This window comes from Sinohyriopsis cumingii, chromosome 3, assembly GCF_028554795.1.
Source record: "Sinohyriopsis cumingii isolate HCF-2022 chromosome 3, ASM2855479v2, whole genome shotgun sequence".
NCBI classification, from domain to species: domain Eukaryota; kingdom Metazoa; phylum Mollusca; class Bivalvia; order Unionida; family Unionidae; genus Sinohyriopsis; species Sinohyriopsis cumingii.
The window spans coordinates 106,886,097-106,904,058 of record NC_142963.1 but is presented as its reverse complement, the minus strand read 5'-3'; the positions used below and the strand labels follow the sequence as shown (position 1 = coordinate 106,904,058).

At 38.3% G+C, this 17,962-nt stretch overlaps 2 protein-coding genes and 1 long non-coding RNA gene across 3 annotated transcripts in view; 1 reads left to right on the top strand and 2 right to left on the bottom strand.

The window, feature by feature from the left end:
* LOC149803491 (THO complex subunit 4-like) overlaps positions 1 to 5,851 on the bottom strand; it is a 38,905-nt gene extending 33,054 nt beyond the window's left edge. Inside the window, exon 1 of the mRNA XM_089953214.1 lies at positions 5,548 to 5,851. Within this exon, the coding sequence (XP_089809340.1) occupies positions 5,548 to 5,763 (216 nt within the window). The 5' untranslated portion in view covers positions 5,764 to 5,851. The remainder of the gene's footprint in view (positions 1 to 5,547) is intronic.
* An 87-nt stretch (positions 5,852 to 5,938) lies between these two features.
* Positions 5,939 to 17,962, top strand: part of LOC149803489 (regulator of G protein signaling 6-like) — a 101,059-nt gene continuing 89,035 nt past the window's right edge. Inside the window, exon 1 of the mRNA XM_089953213.1 lies at positions 5,939 to 6,254. Within this exon, the coding sequence (XP_089809339.1) occupies positions 6,186 to 6,254 (69 nt within the window). The 5' untranslated portion in view covers positions 5,939 to 6,185. The remainder of the gene's footprint in view (positions 6,255 to 17,962) is intronic.
* The window catches only part of LOC149803490 (uncharacterized), a 38,856-nt gene continuing 30,738 nt past the window's right edge, over positions 9,845 to 17,962 (bottom strand). The window contains exon 3 of the long non-coding RNA XR_016420224.1: positions 9,845 to 10,672. This is a non-coding gene — a long non-coding RNA (uncharacterized LOC149803490). The remainder of the gene's footprint in view (positions 10,673 to 17,962) is intronic.

Genomic DNA, 17,962 nt, shown 5'->3' with positions numbered 1-17,962 from the left:
ATTGTCTATTACTCTGGCAACTCCCACTTGGGCTGCTGGAGTCGCTACTATGACGTCACATCCCGAAAGTAACCGAATAGGCACGGAAATTTTGCATACGAGGTCACTGAAATTCAGCTCCTAGAAGATAGGCAAATATTTTAATATTGGCATTACGGTTGCAGATGATACTTCAGAATAAGGTTTTCTGCTATAGTACTTTTATTATTATTCTATATTTCCATTGGTTTCTGTTCTCCTTTAAGTATGCAAACATTAAAGCCGTTGTGGCTAATGAACAGACTCCTTATCCTTGCATTGATCTTGTGAAAAGGACTGCCCTTCGGACATACTTCAAAGAAACCATGTTCGACAGTGTGTGTATGTGTAAGCACCAGGAATTGATTGCCAAAATAAACGATGCCTATTTTGTTGTTACTTACGATGCCATGGACTTCAGGTTTAAGTCTTAATGCATGTAACACTGTTTGCTGAACAAAATATTTATTCAGAATTAGTTCTTTAGGGCCACATATACCGCATGGTATATTTTGTTTTATTCCTTGTAATTTAATCATGGTAATTAAACTTTACATATACGGTAGAGGAATGTCAGGTGTTTCTTCGGCGGAAATGGAGATGCGATTTTGTTTGCAGAGAAAATTTCACAGTGATCATTCATTGAAGCTAATTGGTGACAATTTTATTCTTTTAATTTTTTTTATACTATAGTACTGTTGTAGTTGTTTAAAAACATCTGAAATTTACTTGAATAATGTTTAATTTTCACGTTCTATTTACTGAAGAAGAAATAAAGAAAAAAACTGTTGTGTGACATTATTTCGTCCACTGCCGGATTTAGACTTGTGTGAGTGTGATTTGAATTTTTAATGTAGCTTTAACAATTTTTCAGTCATATCACTACGATGTCTGCAGTGTGGCAGTTTAGACTGTGGATTGCATACATTATATCTATTTATAAATGGTTTGGGTTTGGTTTTTTTTTTCTTCTTACAAATGAAAATTGACAGACGTAGTGTAATAATCGACACTTCGCTGCGAAAAATTTAGAGATACAGTGGAACCCCGCTAAAACGCGATGATCGGGGTCCATAAAATCGGATCGCGTTAAAAGCGGGGTCGCGTTAATGCGGGGTTTTACAATATTTAACTTTTTTTCCGAGAACATATACGTGTATACATGTACAATGATCAAAAGTCGGCTTATCATCAGATGAATATTAACTGGAATGCATTAATTAAGATATATTCAAAATAATCGATGGCTAATATATTTATAGGTTATTACTGTGCATTAAAAACATTTACTAATTTTTATTTGTTTGAACGATAATAGAGATTGACCGATAATACCAGACTATCGCTATATCATGAAAAGTGTATCAACACCGTATGCTACCGTGCCGTCGTGGCATGCAGTTCATCCATAATGGATGTAATTTCATTGAAAATCGTACAGATTTAAAATATTCAATAATTTTGTAATAGTCTGAATTCGTCGTGTAAAATATAGGATGAACAAAATATTGAAATCATTTACTTGCCGTCTGATATCGTATGGTCATTGCATGCAGCTATTCCCGGGTCTACATACGGTGTCTGTACAAATTTCATACTGCTAAGATTTTATCATATGCAACAACTGCAAGAATAATTAACAATCAACGCATGATTTCAGCGTGCAAATAACTTTTATTTCAGATTTTGTGAACATCAAAAGAAACACGTGAAAACTGCTAAATTAATCGTTGCGCAAAGTGCAAAGTCAGTGTGGTTCCAAATTTAAATTTCATCATTTCTTGAAAAATATATCCAATGACGTTTGCTTCTTTGCCGCGAACTGTTGGGTTCTAGCAAAGTCAAGAATGTTTCTTAATTGAAGGACTTTGACGCTGTCAACATCTTGTGTTTCCAGCCACCTTAAACTTGCTTCTAAATGTACTACTGCTTCAGACACTTTTGGTGGGGGAGTTGGGGTGCCATCGTCATCGTTATCATTATCGTCACTGGTTTCAGGTTCTGATTATGCAGCTTGATTCTTCCTGCGGACATTTGTAACAATTTCGTCATCTGATATGTGTTCGTATATAGGGCAGATGTCATCTACTGAATACCAGTTAAGGATATCATGATGACTGTGCTCGTATTTTTTGAGTGCTTCTTCTGCTAAACGTACGTTGTCCTCAGTGAATCCTGTAAATTCAAGCTCATTGTCGCTATCATTTTGTGTCGAGGGCGTAAAAGCTGGCCCAAGACCCTTTATCCAGCATCGTTCAATGCAGCGTGCAGTGATAGCATCCCAGTCTTTACCTGCAAGGTGACATACTTCTTTTAAGTTGAGTAATGCCAATGATGTGTCGACGGATGCATTATTATCTGCTACCATTCCCTTTATCTTTTCACGGCGATAATTTTGTTTAAATACGGAAATTATGCCTTGGTCAAGTGACTGGATTTCTGACGTAGTGTTTTTCGTGAGGTACGAAACTTTGATCTTGCCATCACTGCTGACAAGATTTTCCGCTGGGGGGTGGGCAGGGCAATTATCCAGCAGGAGGAGAGCTTTTTCCTCCAGCTTGAGTTTTCGTAAATGAGCCCGAACATCTGGAATGAATGTTTTGTGAAACCAGTCGTCAAATATGGAGCTATTCATCCAAGCATTCTTGCTGTTAGTGTACTGAAATGGAAGTGCCTTCATATTTACATGATGAAAACATCTGGGAACTTTCGATTTTCCAATCATCAGGTCTGACTTTGTGGCTGCCAGACTTGTTAACACAAAATAAGAGAGTCACTCTGTCCTTCCTCTTCTTGAAACCTTCTCGTTTGTGACTGTCAGTCTTGGTTGCAAGGGTGCGATCGGGTAACATTTTATAACATAAACCAGTCTCATCGCAGTTGTAAACTTGGTCGGCTGTGTAGCAATCGTCCTCCAGCAACTTTTTAAGCCCAATCGGGTAGGAATTGGCAGCCTCTTTGTCAGCGGAGCAGATTTCCCCAGACACAAGAACTTGGCTGATAGCGTGCCTTTTCTTGAATCTGTCTAGCCAGCCATTACTCGCCTTAAATTTGGAATCATCTCCATTGATACGGCCAGAATTGGGCCAGAAATTGGAACACCTTCTGAGCGAGCTTGTACAAACCATTGGTACAAAGCTGAATCTAGGACATTGTCATTAGCTAACGTAACCCTTTTACGCTGTAAACCAGTTTCCTCTTCAAGAATGTTGGGTAGACTACGGAGCTTTCCTTCATCTGTTTTCCACCCTCGCAAAGTGGACTTGCTGATTCCTAGATCTCTGGCAAGCTGAGTTTGTTGTTTGCCCTTCTTTAGTTGATCTAGGCCATACAGTTTCTCTTTAGCAGAAAACGACTTGCGTTTTTGAACTTGCTTTTCCATAACAGTAAAATATTTTTTTATATAAGCAAACAACGTACACAGATAAAGCTCAATAACTAAGTAATGAAGGCCTGCAATGGTTACGAATCACTTTTTATATAAAACAAAATTAAGCTGAACGGATGTACAATTTCATACCCTTTTAATTTACAGATAATAAAGTGGATATCATTTACTTTCAACTGTTTGTTGTTTGATCACACCGCCAAGCACAGCATACATGTTGGCGGCTTTCGTCCTTTGATGTTTATTAAATTGTGCGACTCTTGTATCAACCAGAGCTTTGTCTGCTGCTTGGCTGTGATTGCAGTTAAATAAGAAGCCCATGTCGGCTATTGTTTGAGCAACGACTGTATACAGAATTCATGGAAGACAATCACAAAGACGATTTACTGGCTTTACTCATGGATCCGTAATAAGTAACACTTCCGATAATGTTTACTTCGGCTTAACAATTCAAAAACCTAATGAAACCAGTTTTCTCTTCTAGAGTAGAATACGGAGCTTTACCACAACCTGTTCAAACTGATAAATTTCAGAAGCCAAGTGTTGTACACACTATTTCTCGTACGTTATATATATCGTATTATTTTAGAATTCATACACGATCACTTCTCCAAAATCACTTAAAGAACCTGGATAAATTGTTAAGTTCCGATCGTTTATTATTAAAAGTCATACGCGAATTCTTCCACCAAATTATAATAAACGTTTTACACACTATTTCTCGTACGTTAAACAAATATTTTCACGGTCTGATAAAAATACACGTAAATGAATTTCAAATTTCAGGAACCATGCCACGATCATATTATTGTAAAAGTCACAACTAATCTCATGCCCAAAATGAAGTTAATTTCTTGTTTTGTTTTTTTTACTTTTCTTCAAATTTTTTTTCTCCATGTGTGAATGAATATACGAAATTTCGGGAGCCATGCTACGACTGCGTTATATCCGAATTCGCGTTATGGCGGGGCGCGTTATAGCGGGGTTCCACTGTATTACGAGATCGGGCTGTAGATGATGAAATACCCCCAAAATTGGGAGGTTTTTCTCCCGGCTTGAGAGTTGACAGGTATGAACTGTCCGGGCTTGTGGAATTTCAGTCAGGGCTTGAGTTTATTTAAGTCACCAGTCCGGGGCCTGTGCCTAATAAATTTCTTTAAGCACTGACCCATACGGTACATAAACTATTATATCAGACTGCAGATTCAAGTTTTGAATGTGCAACCCAAGTATGGTCTCCTTCCGTCTGCCAAACTTGCCAATGTTTATGTTTGTATTCGTGGACTGGCTAGTATTGCGTCACGGTACCACGTGATCTGTCGTCTCATCAAAACTCTGCAATTTACGGAATCGTGGTATCTTCCATGCAATAAAATCACTACCCGCTTACGTTATTTAATTTATAAACATGACAGTCTGATTAAAATCTGTAGAGAATTACATACGTAAAAGGAAAATTTTGATTTCTAGTCTCCTTTAATATACTTACTGTACTGTCTTTATCCTGGTGGAATCAAAATATGACACTAGCAAATGGATATATTTTCATGTTCCGTTGACATACAATTGAATTTGTTGCAATGAGACAGTAGTCGAGGTATGCTGAATTATGTTCATACTTATGTATGTTCAAGTGGGGGGATATGTCTCTTGAATGAAATGAAATGTTGCTTACAGTTCCAATAGGCATAATATATATTTTATCCATTTTGTTAAAGAATATTTCAACTTAACCCGATGTTGGCATTCTGGCTTTCAAGCCAACTGAAATGTAGGCCAATGAAATTTGAAAACAGGTCTATTTCTTTTGTGAGAATTTGAATCAATTAGAGAAAAGTCAGGGTAAGCAAAGCCTGACGAAAACAATATAATTTACTTTGTAGAAAAGCGTCATTATTGGTTGCCAGTTATGTGTGATATTCCTGAAAATTTGACTTTCGTTACACTGTTAGTCGACATCACAACACGCTACACAGCGCCGTTAGTTAGGCTGCAAGACCCATCACCAAAAATATCGGGTGATGTGTCTTACGTTGTAGGACTAAAGACATTTTAAGCGTTTTCTAAAAGAAACGAGTGGTTGGGTTAATTGATGAAGTGTTTGAATGTTTAATTAATAAAATCATTAAAAAGATTCTTACTCGTGTAAAAGACGGGGATCGGTTACCCATTGGCCTTCTTTTCTGCACGCCTCCCCTGAAAGTTCCCCGACCACCTCCACCGCGGCTTCGGTTCTGAAAAGGCCGTCGTCCGCCTCTAAGATTATTACCTCCTCGCCGCTGTCCTCCTCGTCCTCTACCAGGTTTTTTGTTTAACTTTATGATATCATCAAGGCTCATATCAATTTTGTCACCCATTTTCTAATAAAGTGGTTTATCTCGACGTTACTGTTTACCGCGTCACCCTCGTGCGGCAGGAAAAATGGATGAATAGCGGGCCTTGAGTTACAAGCTGACTGGTATACAAATTATGGTAATACAATCAAACAGGAGGAAATAATTTGGAAACCAATCTCAATTTTGTCTATTCATAATTTTCATGTTATTTTTGTAAGGTTTAAATATGTCAGATTTCTGTAAAAAATAAGCAATGTTGTAAACGAATGAGAAATACAGATCTTAAATGCAAAGAACGCGTGATAAAAAGCATTGTTTAATGATATAAGCGGCTACTAGCTACTTCAGCTTCCGTCTGCTTTGTGCAGTGAAGTGGAACAAGAAAGATGAGGAAGTGAACACCATAAAATTATGTTTGCATGTGACTAATAATTCTGATAAATATGACCATTTATCAAGTTAGTATGGATTCAAAGAAAGACGCCGAACCAAGACATATGGTCTTTTCCAGAGTAAGTAAATTCACCATAGTTTGAAGTCACCTTCTTTGACCCTTTAAATCAGCTGTTTTATTGTACGTTGCTTCGAATCTCGGCAGTCTATATTTTTCGGTAACAACCCGCTTATCAATACAGATAACAAGCAGTAGGAAGAGGAAAAACAGAAAAATACCCATACCAATACACTTTTTTTATACTAAGAAACACAGTTGCACAAGAGACCGTACGAATACTGAGTACTGTTGAGTAAGATCCATTTTGGTGGAGATGTAAGATGTACGCAAGGGATTTATGTCCAGAAGACACTTAACTCCATAAACATGTCACTTTTACATTAGTAACAGTTGTATCTAACATTTAATTTTTTTTTAACTGTCGAGTGAGATCCATTTTGCTAGAGTTGTAAGATGTATGCAATGGATTTATGCCCAAAAGACACTTAACACCATAAACATTTCACTTTCACATTAGTCAGAGTTTCTTCTAACACTTCAGTTTTTTTAATAACAAATAACACAATATATGTAACTTTAATTAGTTGACATGAATTAAAGGCTTGAAATTAATGCCAATCCACAATCAGAGGTTAGTGATTTTGGTGAAGGATCACTGTAACACAGCCATGAAAATTACTGCTGGTCACTAAAATAATAGTGGTTGCAAATCCTTATTACTTTTACAGTCTAATTTATTTGTTTATTGTGTTTAATTGAGTACCTACCAGTATTCTTCACTTGTTTAAATACAGCAGAAATTACAGATGTTAAATTACTCATCCACTCATCAAGTAAATGAGTGTGATTATTGTCAAAACAGTCCTCATGCACATGGAACTTTAGTCTAAATATACTTCCCGTTTGTTTGTAACTCCCTACAGATTAAAAAAAACTAAAAGCACAAATGAGATGAAAGATGCACAGAACTTGATTCTTCAAACCTGATTATGACCAGGGTGGACCCTAGCCCCCTTATCATCTGCATGTTTCATTCCAAACTGAAGTTTTAAGTGTAAAAGACAACCACGTTCACCAGTCATTTCCAGTTCCTGGACAAGTCTGTTTTCAGTGAAGGGATATATGCATGACTTCACATTTATGTACATAGTAGAAATATACTATGTTGTCTACTTCTGATATTTACAATGTCAAATCAAGCAAAGGAAAAGACTGACAGCTACAAATTTGCCTTTCATTTGGATTAACATGTGTGCAAAGGGATATAGCTCTAAACTCTCATCATTATGATAGTTTACGGAATTATCCAGCAGTTACTGAACATGATGAACTACATCACAATGTTGTCTGAGGAAATAGACTCACCCTAGTGTACGTAACATGGCACTATGTTAGTATGGAAAGTCTGTTAAGCATGAAAGGCACAGAGATTGGCAGTGTTAGGACCACTCTGATCAGTTCAGGTTAGAAATCATAAATCAGTAAATGAATTGATTAAGTTCTGTGCACTTTTTATCACATTAAAGATTTCCATTATTGAAATCATTAGTGGGGTACAAACAAAGGGGGAGTTATATTCAAACAATATGAAGTAATAGTGGCCCCAACAACTGATTTCTTTAATAATAATAACAACAACAGGTATAAGGAATCTGGATTGCATTTACCAACTGGAAAAGGTTGTGTTCACTGATTCAACAAATAATCCAAAATTATACTGGACAATGTATTTTAATACTTATATCATTGTTGATAAACATTCATTGCATTGTGTAGTGGCCATTATAAACAGTTTGGAAATGCATGTATTTGCAAGGTGCACAGCTGCAACTGAAATGGCAGAAATTAGATGATGACAAGAGAGAGGGTGTTAAGACAGTGATTAATTTACCCCATTGTCCTGTGTCCAGGAAGCACAGAAGATTGCAGGGACTCATTAATTGTTCATATGTGCATTCCATTGGACACAAGAAATTTTCAAAGAACAGCATCATACTGTGATTTTTATATGTTTACCAGGCCTTTCTTTTCTCTTGGCAAATATTATTTCTGCATCATTCATGTGGTATGGCTCACTTTGTTACAGTAGACTATTATGGGTGGAATCAGTTCCTGTCATGTTGCTGCTTAAAATGCCACCAAAGAAGATAATGGAAATTGACCCTAAGCAAAGGACACTTGTTATTTTCTTTATGATTCATGTTCCTCATATCAGATGCAGTTTCTTCATTAGATAATCAGGATGTAAACATGTACTCAGCCTCCAGCGTAATGCATACAAAATTAACAGTTTCAACCGGTGCTAAAATCATACACATGGCTGTGATTTGATAGTAGTGGTACAAATAAAAATGATGACTTGATGTATTGTGAGAAATGCACAGACAGTAAAAAGGTAAATGGTATGAACAGAAATGTTAAAAATTCAGCATTAACCAGACATGTAGACCTTGTAAATGCAAATTATGTGTATTAGCCCCAAAGTTACAACATAAATTTGAAAAATGTATTGCAAAGCTCATGTATGAGCAAGTTAAAACATCAAGTGCTCTAATGAAGGTTGTTAAATGGATGGTTGACAAAAACATTTCTTTGAACAAATTTAATTCTTTTGTGAATCTTTTACATCAGTTGGGAGTTCAAGATATTGATGTTCTCAGAAAAAGTTATATTAATTATGAATCTTTAGTGACTGCCAGCAAGCTTTAGTCTAGAAACATGCTGAATATTTAAATTCAACTCGGTATTATATGCTTGGAGATCTAAGACACAAATGTATGAATTAAAATCTAAATTACAGCAGGAGTTGATCTTTTAGTCATTAATGTCCTTGTTGTAATAATTCTGTCTTATCTCAATGTGTACATGTATGTCCATTAAATTTTGCCATTTAATAGCAGCAGAATTTACTGTTGATGCTGCATGGGATTGATCTCTACATTGCTGGTGCTCAATAGCTTTGGATGGGACTCATTGTTTAAAAATATGCAAGTCCTGGGATTCTTTGAAGTAAATTGTAGATTAATCACTGGTCACAGATCTGATCCTATGTGATTTGGATTTGTAATGTAGGTTTAACCATTTTTTAGTCATATCGCTACAGTGTCTCAGTGTGACAGTATATAGTGATGTCTAGCACTGGGCATCATACCACAGACATGTAGCATCCTGTATCACCCAGTCACATTTTCCTGACACCAGGCTGACCATTTCTAACACTTACCTGTTAGTGCTGAACGCCAAGCGAGGCAGCTGTTAGTACCATTTTCATAAATCTTTGGTATGACTCTGCCAGGGTTTGAACCCGTGACCTGCCGCAGCTGAGGCAGATGCTCTAACCACTAGGCCATTGGAGTGGTTAGAAAATATGATCCAAAGAAGAGACTAAAAACATACATGACAGAATCTGTATGTCAAACAAGTAGATTTACAAATTTTGATCAGTAGATTGGTTTCTAAACCAGCAGATTTTTTGGGGGTGACATAAAATTTACATTTTTTAAGGGGATTGAAAAGAAAACAAGTAAATTTTTGTACATAATATGTATTCTTTTCATATGAAAGTAAAACAGCAAGTTTTGAACATGGAACAGATTCTAATGAAAATTGTTACAATAATAATGAATGAATGAGTCAGTGTACTGTCATTTAAATGAGAAAGGATAAGTTGTATGCATTAAAGTTCACTGCAAAGAATTTTTTATAAGATCCACTTCCATTTTGTTTCTTTCACAAGATCTCTGATTTGTGACCATTGATGACATTCATTGTGATTATTAAGTTTCACCCCTTATCAGGTTCTCAGTAGTTTTCTGGTCCAGATTTCCCCTTGGATCGATATTCATTTTGTGAATAGCATTTGAAGTGGCAATGACCAAACAACCATGCTCAGACTGCAGAGAAGTTCAGGCTTCAGTTTTCCTGTGGCTGGGTTTTTATGGCTGCTGACTATTCTCCAGTACTTCTAAGCTATGGTCACTCAGGGACAGTGTATTCCTGAGTCTCATATTTCTTAGCCAGTGGTTTTGTAGCATTGGGAGAAAGCACACATTTGAGCATTTTAACATGAATTGAAAAAGATATAATAATATATATGTGAGGTATCCTTAAATATTCATCTAAAATCATCTTGAACAATGCAATAACAATTAAACAAGATAAAACTCAAAATACTAAGTCTTGTTTATGCTGAGATAATTTTTGGGTTGGTCTCTACTTTTTATCTGACCTCTGCCAAAAGTTAGTCAGTGTTTATGCCAAGACTCAAAAACCACCATGGACCAATGTGGATCCCATGATTGCTTATAACACCTTATAAAACATTCTACATTTGACTTTAATGTCTTCAGATTACAACAGTAAGATACTCAATGCTTCTTGTGTACACTTGAGCCTTCTTAAGCTGATTACTTGACCACACATCACTGCACCATTTGTAACATTTCCAGTTCCCAGTTGACTGGTTTCAGCTTGTTTCTGTAATGTGGGGATAGAAGCATTTTAAAAAAATCCATTATTTTTTGTTTTCAATAGTATTAGATTTTAACTATAAAACGGTATGTACAGTAGATGGCATGAAAACAGTATATTTATTACCCCTACTGCCAGTAGAATCACATGTATGAATAAAGTACTGTAAATGCTGGGCAAATGAACACAAATGTATTGCACCTTTCCACATTTTGTCTTATATGATAATTAATACTATTTAAAAATGTAAACATTTCATGCACCAACATTTCATGCACCAAGTACAACCTTCATTTGGTTCCCATGTTATCCATGATCACATTTGTGAATGAGTAAGATAAACCACTGATTAATGTTAGATATTTACATGATGTTGCATACATAATAATATGACCTGTTACAAGACTATCACTGCTGAACAGATTTAGAGAGACACCGACACAAAGCATTCTGGTGTAAGAGCTTTTCAGTTGTGGACAAATAATGCTGATGTTTGATCATGAGTGTAGATATAAAAGGTAGAGAAACTTTGTAGTAGTTGTTCTCATAACATATGCATTCAATAAGATTGGAAATTTCGATAGAAAGTATTCTACTATCCCTGATTACAAAGCCAGCTGCTCTTGTATTTGGTTATTAGATATCAGCCAGGTGATCACTCTCCAGTCCACTTTGGCCTTATATTGACAATAATTTACCATGACCATGATTGTCTTGTTTTTTTTTGTGGCTTTTTTTAAAGAATTTTGTGCTGGTTTTACTCTGGCAGAAATAACTTTATTTCCAGCCATTAGTCAACCATGTCACATTAGACATGCAAAGTTTTTAGTGTCATTACTTAGTGACTTATACATAGCCCATGCAGAAATCAACTACAGTAAGGTTTTATAGCAGTCTAATACTGGTGGTAGAGAGATACAGCTTGGCAGTTCATCAAGTGCAAATAGTCTTCCTGAGCAGCAGAGGGGGCGAACAGACCGAAACTATTTTCACAATAAACCCTTTCACGGAAACTTTTCCCGATAGAGGGCTTATTTCGACAAATTAACCCTTCTATTCAGAATACAGGACAAAAAAAAATGTCCTTGAGAAATGCTTCGCATTTCCGGAAATGCTTTGTATTTCCGCTGATATAACGCGAGTTACTTCAATAAATCCGACTCGTATCCGACATAATTTCCACGGTGAGGTATCATCGAAAAATCAGGTGTAGTTTGCGCCCCCTCTGCTGCTCTACGAAATGAGTTTCCAAGAAAACATTTTTATGTCGCAAATAGTGTATCAAGGCCGACGCGGTATCGTGTCCGCGGGTCGTGTAAATTTATTGTCACAAATCCGTGCTGGTTTCTTTGAGCGCGACTAAAGAAATTCTTAAACTTATTAATATCCATATCGCCGCTACACCAGGTTTGATGAATATTTCTCAGCGTGTGAACATCAACTCCATTAAACACCGCAAGAAGATTACAGTTATCCCTGATTACTTTTGGAATTTGTGTATAACGCTGAGTAACATAAATCACATCAGTGTTTTTATGACGACCTCGTGAAAATATTCTTGCAGGATTTTTTTGCTTGTCCAGCATCACATCATCATACACTACTAGGTTATTTATTTCCCCGTTAAGGTCTTCCACGGACGGAGCTTCTTCAATATCAGTTATAAATTCAACAACATCCTCGCCGTCTTCACTCAGCGCTTTTGCACTCTCATTAAAATCTTTTATAACATCATAACAACGTTGATCATCCACAGACGGAGCTATCAAGTATAGTTTGTCCCATTTCATCCACTTCATTATCATGTTCAGCAACAGCTGTGTTTTACCTGATCCTGACGGTCCTATGATGATCATTCTGATAGAATTTGGTAGCACGGAATTATGCTTGACTGGTTCTTTCCTTCGCGTCGCAGAAAAATCAGTGATCTCCATTTGTATATAAGGAATAATAATTATGGATCTATATTGTGTGAAGTGTAAGGCACAAACCCCTACGAATGATCTAACAACCATTACAACAAAAAATAACAGACAAGCACTTTCTGGTAAGTGTGCGCGATGTGGCACAAAAAAATTTAGATTTCAAAAAAAAAGCCTGACAAAGTCAGCGGAGGTGACATCGCAGCAACCCTCGGACGACTTCCAGGTACCCCTTGGGCTAAATATCCCGGAGAAAAACATCTCCCAGGATACAATTACTGCGGTCCAGGGACACGACTAGATATCAGACTTGATGAACAATCTAAACCAAAACCGGGAGAGTATCCGATAAACGCTATCGACGCAGCGTGTCACATGCATGATGTTGCTTATCGAAGTAAAGATCTGCAAGACAGGCATATCGCGGATGTGAAATTAATTCATGCACTAAGCGCCATAAAAAATAAATCATTTAAGGAGTCACTCGCTAATTGGTTAATAAGATCAGCGATGAAATCTAAATTAGCATTAGGCGCTGGATAATTAAATAAAAATGCAAGCGATTTATTATTCCCCAATCGGATACTGGAGAGGTAACTCAGCAATTAATAAACTCGCCAACGCGGCATCAGTAACACGCGAGGTTGCCAAAAAATGGCTGTCAAAACAAGCAATATGGCAAATCTACCTACCACCACCTCGACAAATCAACTTTGCACATTTTGATGTTAGCGTCCCCAATGAAGTTCATCAGGCTGACATACTATTCCTGCCTCATGATACTGTCCGCAGAAAAATATACAAATACGCGCTAACAGTAGTTGATGTTGCTAGTAGATACAAAGAAGCAGAACCGTTAGCGACTAAAACAGCGTCCGAAGTCGCCTCTGCGTTTAAACGAATTTATCAACGAGGACCTCTAAACTGGCCACGATTATTACAAGTTGATCCTGGCAAGGAATTTCAGGGCGCGGTGTCATCACTGACAAAGCAGCATAACGTTACCATACGACGAGGACATACTGAAATTCATCGGGATCAGGCAATTGTTGAGCGATTTAATAGAACACTCGCTGAGAGATTATTCGGATACCAGTACGCGAGGGAATTCATTTACGATACGAGATCTCGTGAATGGGTTGCAAGACTGCCAAACGTGATAGCCGCACTGAATAATGAAATTACCAGAACAACAAACATGAGGCCTGTAAATGCAATCACAAAAAAATATATACCCCCGATCACTAAAGTGATTCACGGACATGTTTCAACGCAGCCAACGACGCTAGCGTCCCCGTTGCTGGGTAATGTCACCGTTAGGTATTTATACGAACCCGGCGAACTCGAAGGAGGAAAAAAAAGGGCAACTGATCCTATATGGAGTGTTACCACACACAAGATATCCAGCATAACCAGATCAACTGGGAGAAACGCAATCTACAGATTAGATTCGACTGCTCCTCAACGCGGATTTAAACGCGAGCAACTTCAGGTGATTCCCACGGATACACAATTACCACCTCGATCACTTAAATAACTGCAGCAGCACCTCTGCGTCGATTACACTCAAGACAGGTCAGCATTACATTTTCACGCGTATGACCGCGACTGCTATCTATTCTATCTACGGTAAATTGCCTTGGATTATTTTTCGAATACTGCCACAGCAATAAACAATTACAACTCGCGCAGTGATTATTCTGCTGCTGTTGTAATTGTATAATAAATGTTTCGTCGAGATCAAACTCGTTGCCATTTTTTTTGTCGCTCTGTTTGTAACCGGCTAATTTCTTTCTTATTGTATCATCAGCGATTGATCTGTTGATGCTGTCGTTGATAACATCATCTAATACAATTCTTCGTAACTGACCTATCCTTCTTACTCTTGACACGGCTAAATAAACTAAATTTGACCACTCGATGCGATCATCAACAATCCAAACTGTTGTATCTGAAATAGTTAGTCCCTGCGAACTGTGGATGGTCATAGCGTATCCTAGCGTCCACGGGGATTTGCTCATTTTCAGTGCCTGTTCAACAGCATCAATATCAACTGTGACAATATCATTTAATACTAAATTCTGTTTTTCCGATCTCCCAGGTATATCAACGTCGGTATTCTGCAATCGCGTATCAGCTGGTCTATAACACAACGGCACTACCAGCATTGGAAATTTCTTCTGATGTAACTGAAATAACCGCTGCTGAAGTGTGTCCCTGACTATCTTTCTACTTGCCACAATTAAATCACCTGGTTTCCACGTTTCCCAAAAGTCGCTCAGCGAAGTCTCTGGAATTATTTCACGCATTATCTCACACTGGACTTTATTGGTTTGTAGCCTGATCAACGCCTTAAACTCTTTCAGCGTTTCATCGAGTGCTCTAACATCGTTAGTTATTTCCTCATAATAATCTACAAAAGTTTTCAGCCACGTGTGTGGAGATTCACCTGTAAATGGCGGTGGTTGACCATGATCGCCGCACATAACAACTGCGGTATTTTTCTTTAGCAACCAATCCAGAAACTGTTTTAATGTATCCAACGGCACAGTGTCTATCTCATCCCAGATGATTATTCCAGGGATATATTTCGTTCCCATTCGCGTAGGAGTCCATGTGCCGCCGCTGTATTTGAAAAAACTGTGATACGTGCACGCGTTAACATCCCGTTGTCGCATCTCCCTGGCAAGTCTATGTGTGGGTGTTAGCACAATCATGTCAGAGTTTCTAAATAATTCTATCGCGCGAGTTGTCTTACCGGAACCACCAGCCCCGTTGAGATAAACTGTTCTATGTCTCACAACAGGATCGTGCACCGGCGGCAGCGAAGTTGTCGTAGAAATTGAAAATTTCCCAGATATTTCTGCGCCGCGATATTCATCCTCGATTTCAACATCAGCTGATTCACAATATCCATGCAACATTTCATTTTTTATTCTCCATGAACCCCACGATGGATCATTCGGTATAACCTTATTCAACACCGCTAAGTGTTTTTTATCGATATAGAATGAATCCGTTGCAACTCTCACTGCGTCAACGGGAAACCTATTAATCATCGACAATAGGTTTATTGATACATAAGCTAGCATCGAAGATCTCAAATGTGTGTACTGAGATGATTCTCCGTCGATATAACTAAAAACAGTTCCTAATTTTTCCCCGTTTGACAGAAACACATCTTCGCGGGTACAAAACGTATTATTCGTGGCGGCATCAGCGACAATAAGATCCAATTCGGCCTCGTCCATGATTAATCGACTATGATGTAGTTTATGATCATACGCTCCACCTTGAGTAAATTTTCCTATTATTCTTCGTCCTAGATCTTTTGCGGCGCTTTCATCAGTTTGGGAAATTTTAGGAGTTCTTTCGATGATAGTGTCGATAAAAGATTCTGGATACTCCTGGAAATTATTAGTTTCTTCGATGACTTGCGGAGTTGGCAACCAAACTTCGGTTTGACGACAGTAGCATATAATCGCGGTACTGACCGTCAGCGACAGCAGTATTCGACTGTCAAGCATGTATCGCAATAACACTATTGGTGCCCATCGCTTCTCAACGAAATGTTTACCAAACCAAGCATAACACACAGGATGTAAACCCGTAGCGAGTTTAAACGACGACACACAAGCAACCCCGGTCAGGTCAAAATCAGGCAATGGTCCGTTTATGGCAACTCTTGTCATCGAGCTTGTAATATGACCAAACCGTTTAAAATACTCACTACATTCCCCCCGCCCAAGAAAACTTCCTGGATAAAACGCCGTCATATCCACGGATATCATATCGCGGTGATCATACTGGGTATTCCACAAACCACCGTGTCCGTATTCGATACAGCTCTGTTGAATATCCTCGAGAAAACTCTTCGGGGTTGGTCTCCATGAATTTCGTTCTCGGGCTATATGCGTGACAACACCCGGGACAGTAAAACACTGCGTCAGTAACGTATCAGTGTTCGTCGCATGATATTTTTCTGCGAGTTTTTTCATTTCGTGATGTAATGCCGCCGTTCTGTATACCTCCCCGTTGGGTTTCACAAACTGATCAAACTCTCCCTCGAGGTCACTTCGGAATAACCACACCGACACTGGATCGGTTTTACTTATCTGATAAATAAAATCAAACATAGAAATGCTTGCATTTCCAGAAACTCTTCGAGTTTCACCACTAGTGGTTCCCATGCTAGCATTTTCCAATTCCGGATAATACTTTACAACACGATCTCGAGGAAATATCCTAACCGAGTCAGTCCAGGCGTGACTGTTATGATCGATAATAGTTATTGGTGCTCCACGGGAATCATATTTACTCTTGTACAATACCTCACCGGTCAACGATGAAACCGTTATAGGAAATTTTAGTAATCGTTCGAGCTCGGCAACATCATTTATTGACGCTCCTTCATCCACTACTTTTGCCGCCCACGCTGCTATTTTAGTCTGTCTTAGCGGTGTTAGGCCGTTTCCTCGCATTGCATTTTTAAAATGTTCCATTACTCGCTCGGCTACACAATTCAACCCTGTGGATTTTATCAATGACTCTGACATCTTCATCGGGGCGAGTTTATCAACGCGTGGTTTCTTCATCGGATAAATTCCATAAATGACTGCGGTCACAGGATACGCTCTGGCATAATACGGTGTATCAATCCCAACAAGTACTCCCGGGTTTGAGTCTTTGGTTACGACGACGGTTTTCCCCCGCCGGGCATCAAGAATAGGGTCTAGTTTGTCTCTGATAATCCACGTTGTTTCACCTGTTTCGGCGTCGTCGACGCCAACGATAAATTTTATCTGAATGAAATATTTTTTATCATCGAGATACCCAATTATGTTCGACGCGATTGTATCGTTGATGGTACCATCAATGATGGCATTTTCAGAAATGATTTTATACGAAGACCACACATGTGCGGCACCATCACGACGAAACTCTTCTTTGGCGTTCTTGATAACACCAATTACCGCTGCGAGTTCTCGTCGTCGTACATCACCGGTTAACCGGTCAAGATCGAATCGACCTCGGGGAAATTGGAGATTTCCAGGTTTTATTCTGGATAGTCTTTCAAAACTCATTATTATAATTAAGACAAGTATTTAAATAGACAAATATATTATATGCACCAATGCAAGTGGATTAAACTAAATTCATCAGCGCCGTGTAGCAAACCATGCAGACACGAATACTGTGGACAACATGCTCAACAGGTCCGCGGTGGGAGTCTAGGACCGATACCGTGTATCAGATGCGGCATTGGAGTACGAGGAAAAACGCAATTATGTTCAGCGTGTGGGGGGAAACGCTATCGAGAACTAAAATGGTATTATGATAAAAAAAATCCAGACTCGAACACGTTCTCGGAGCG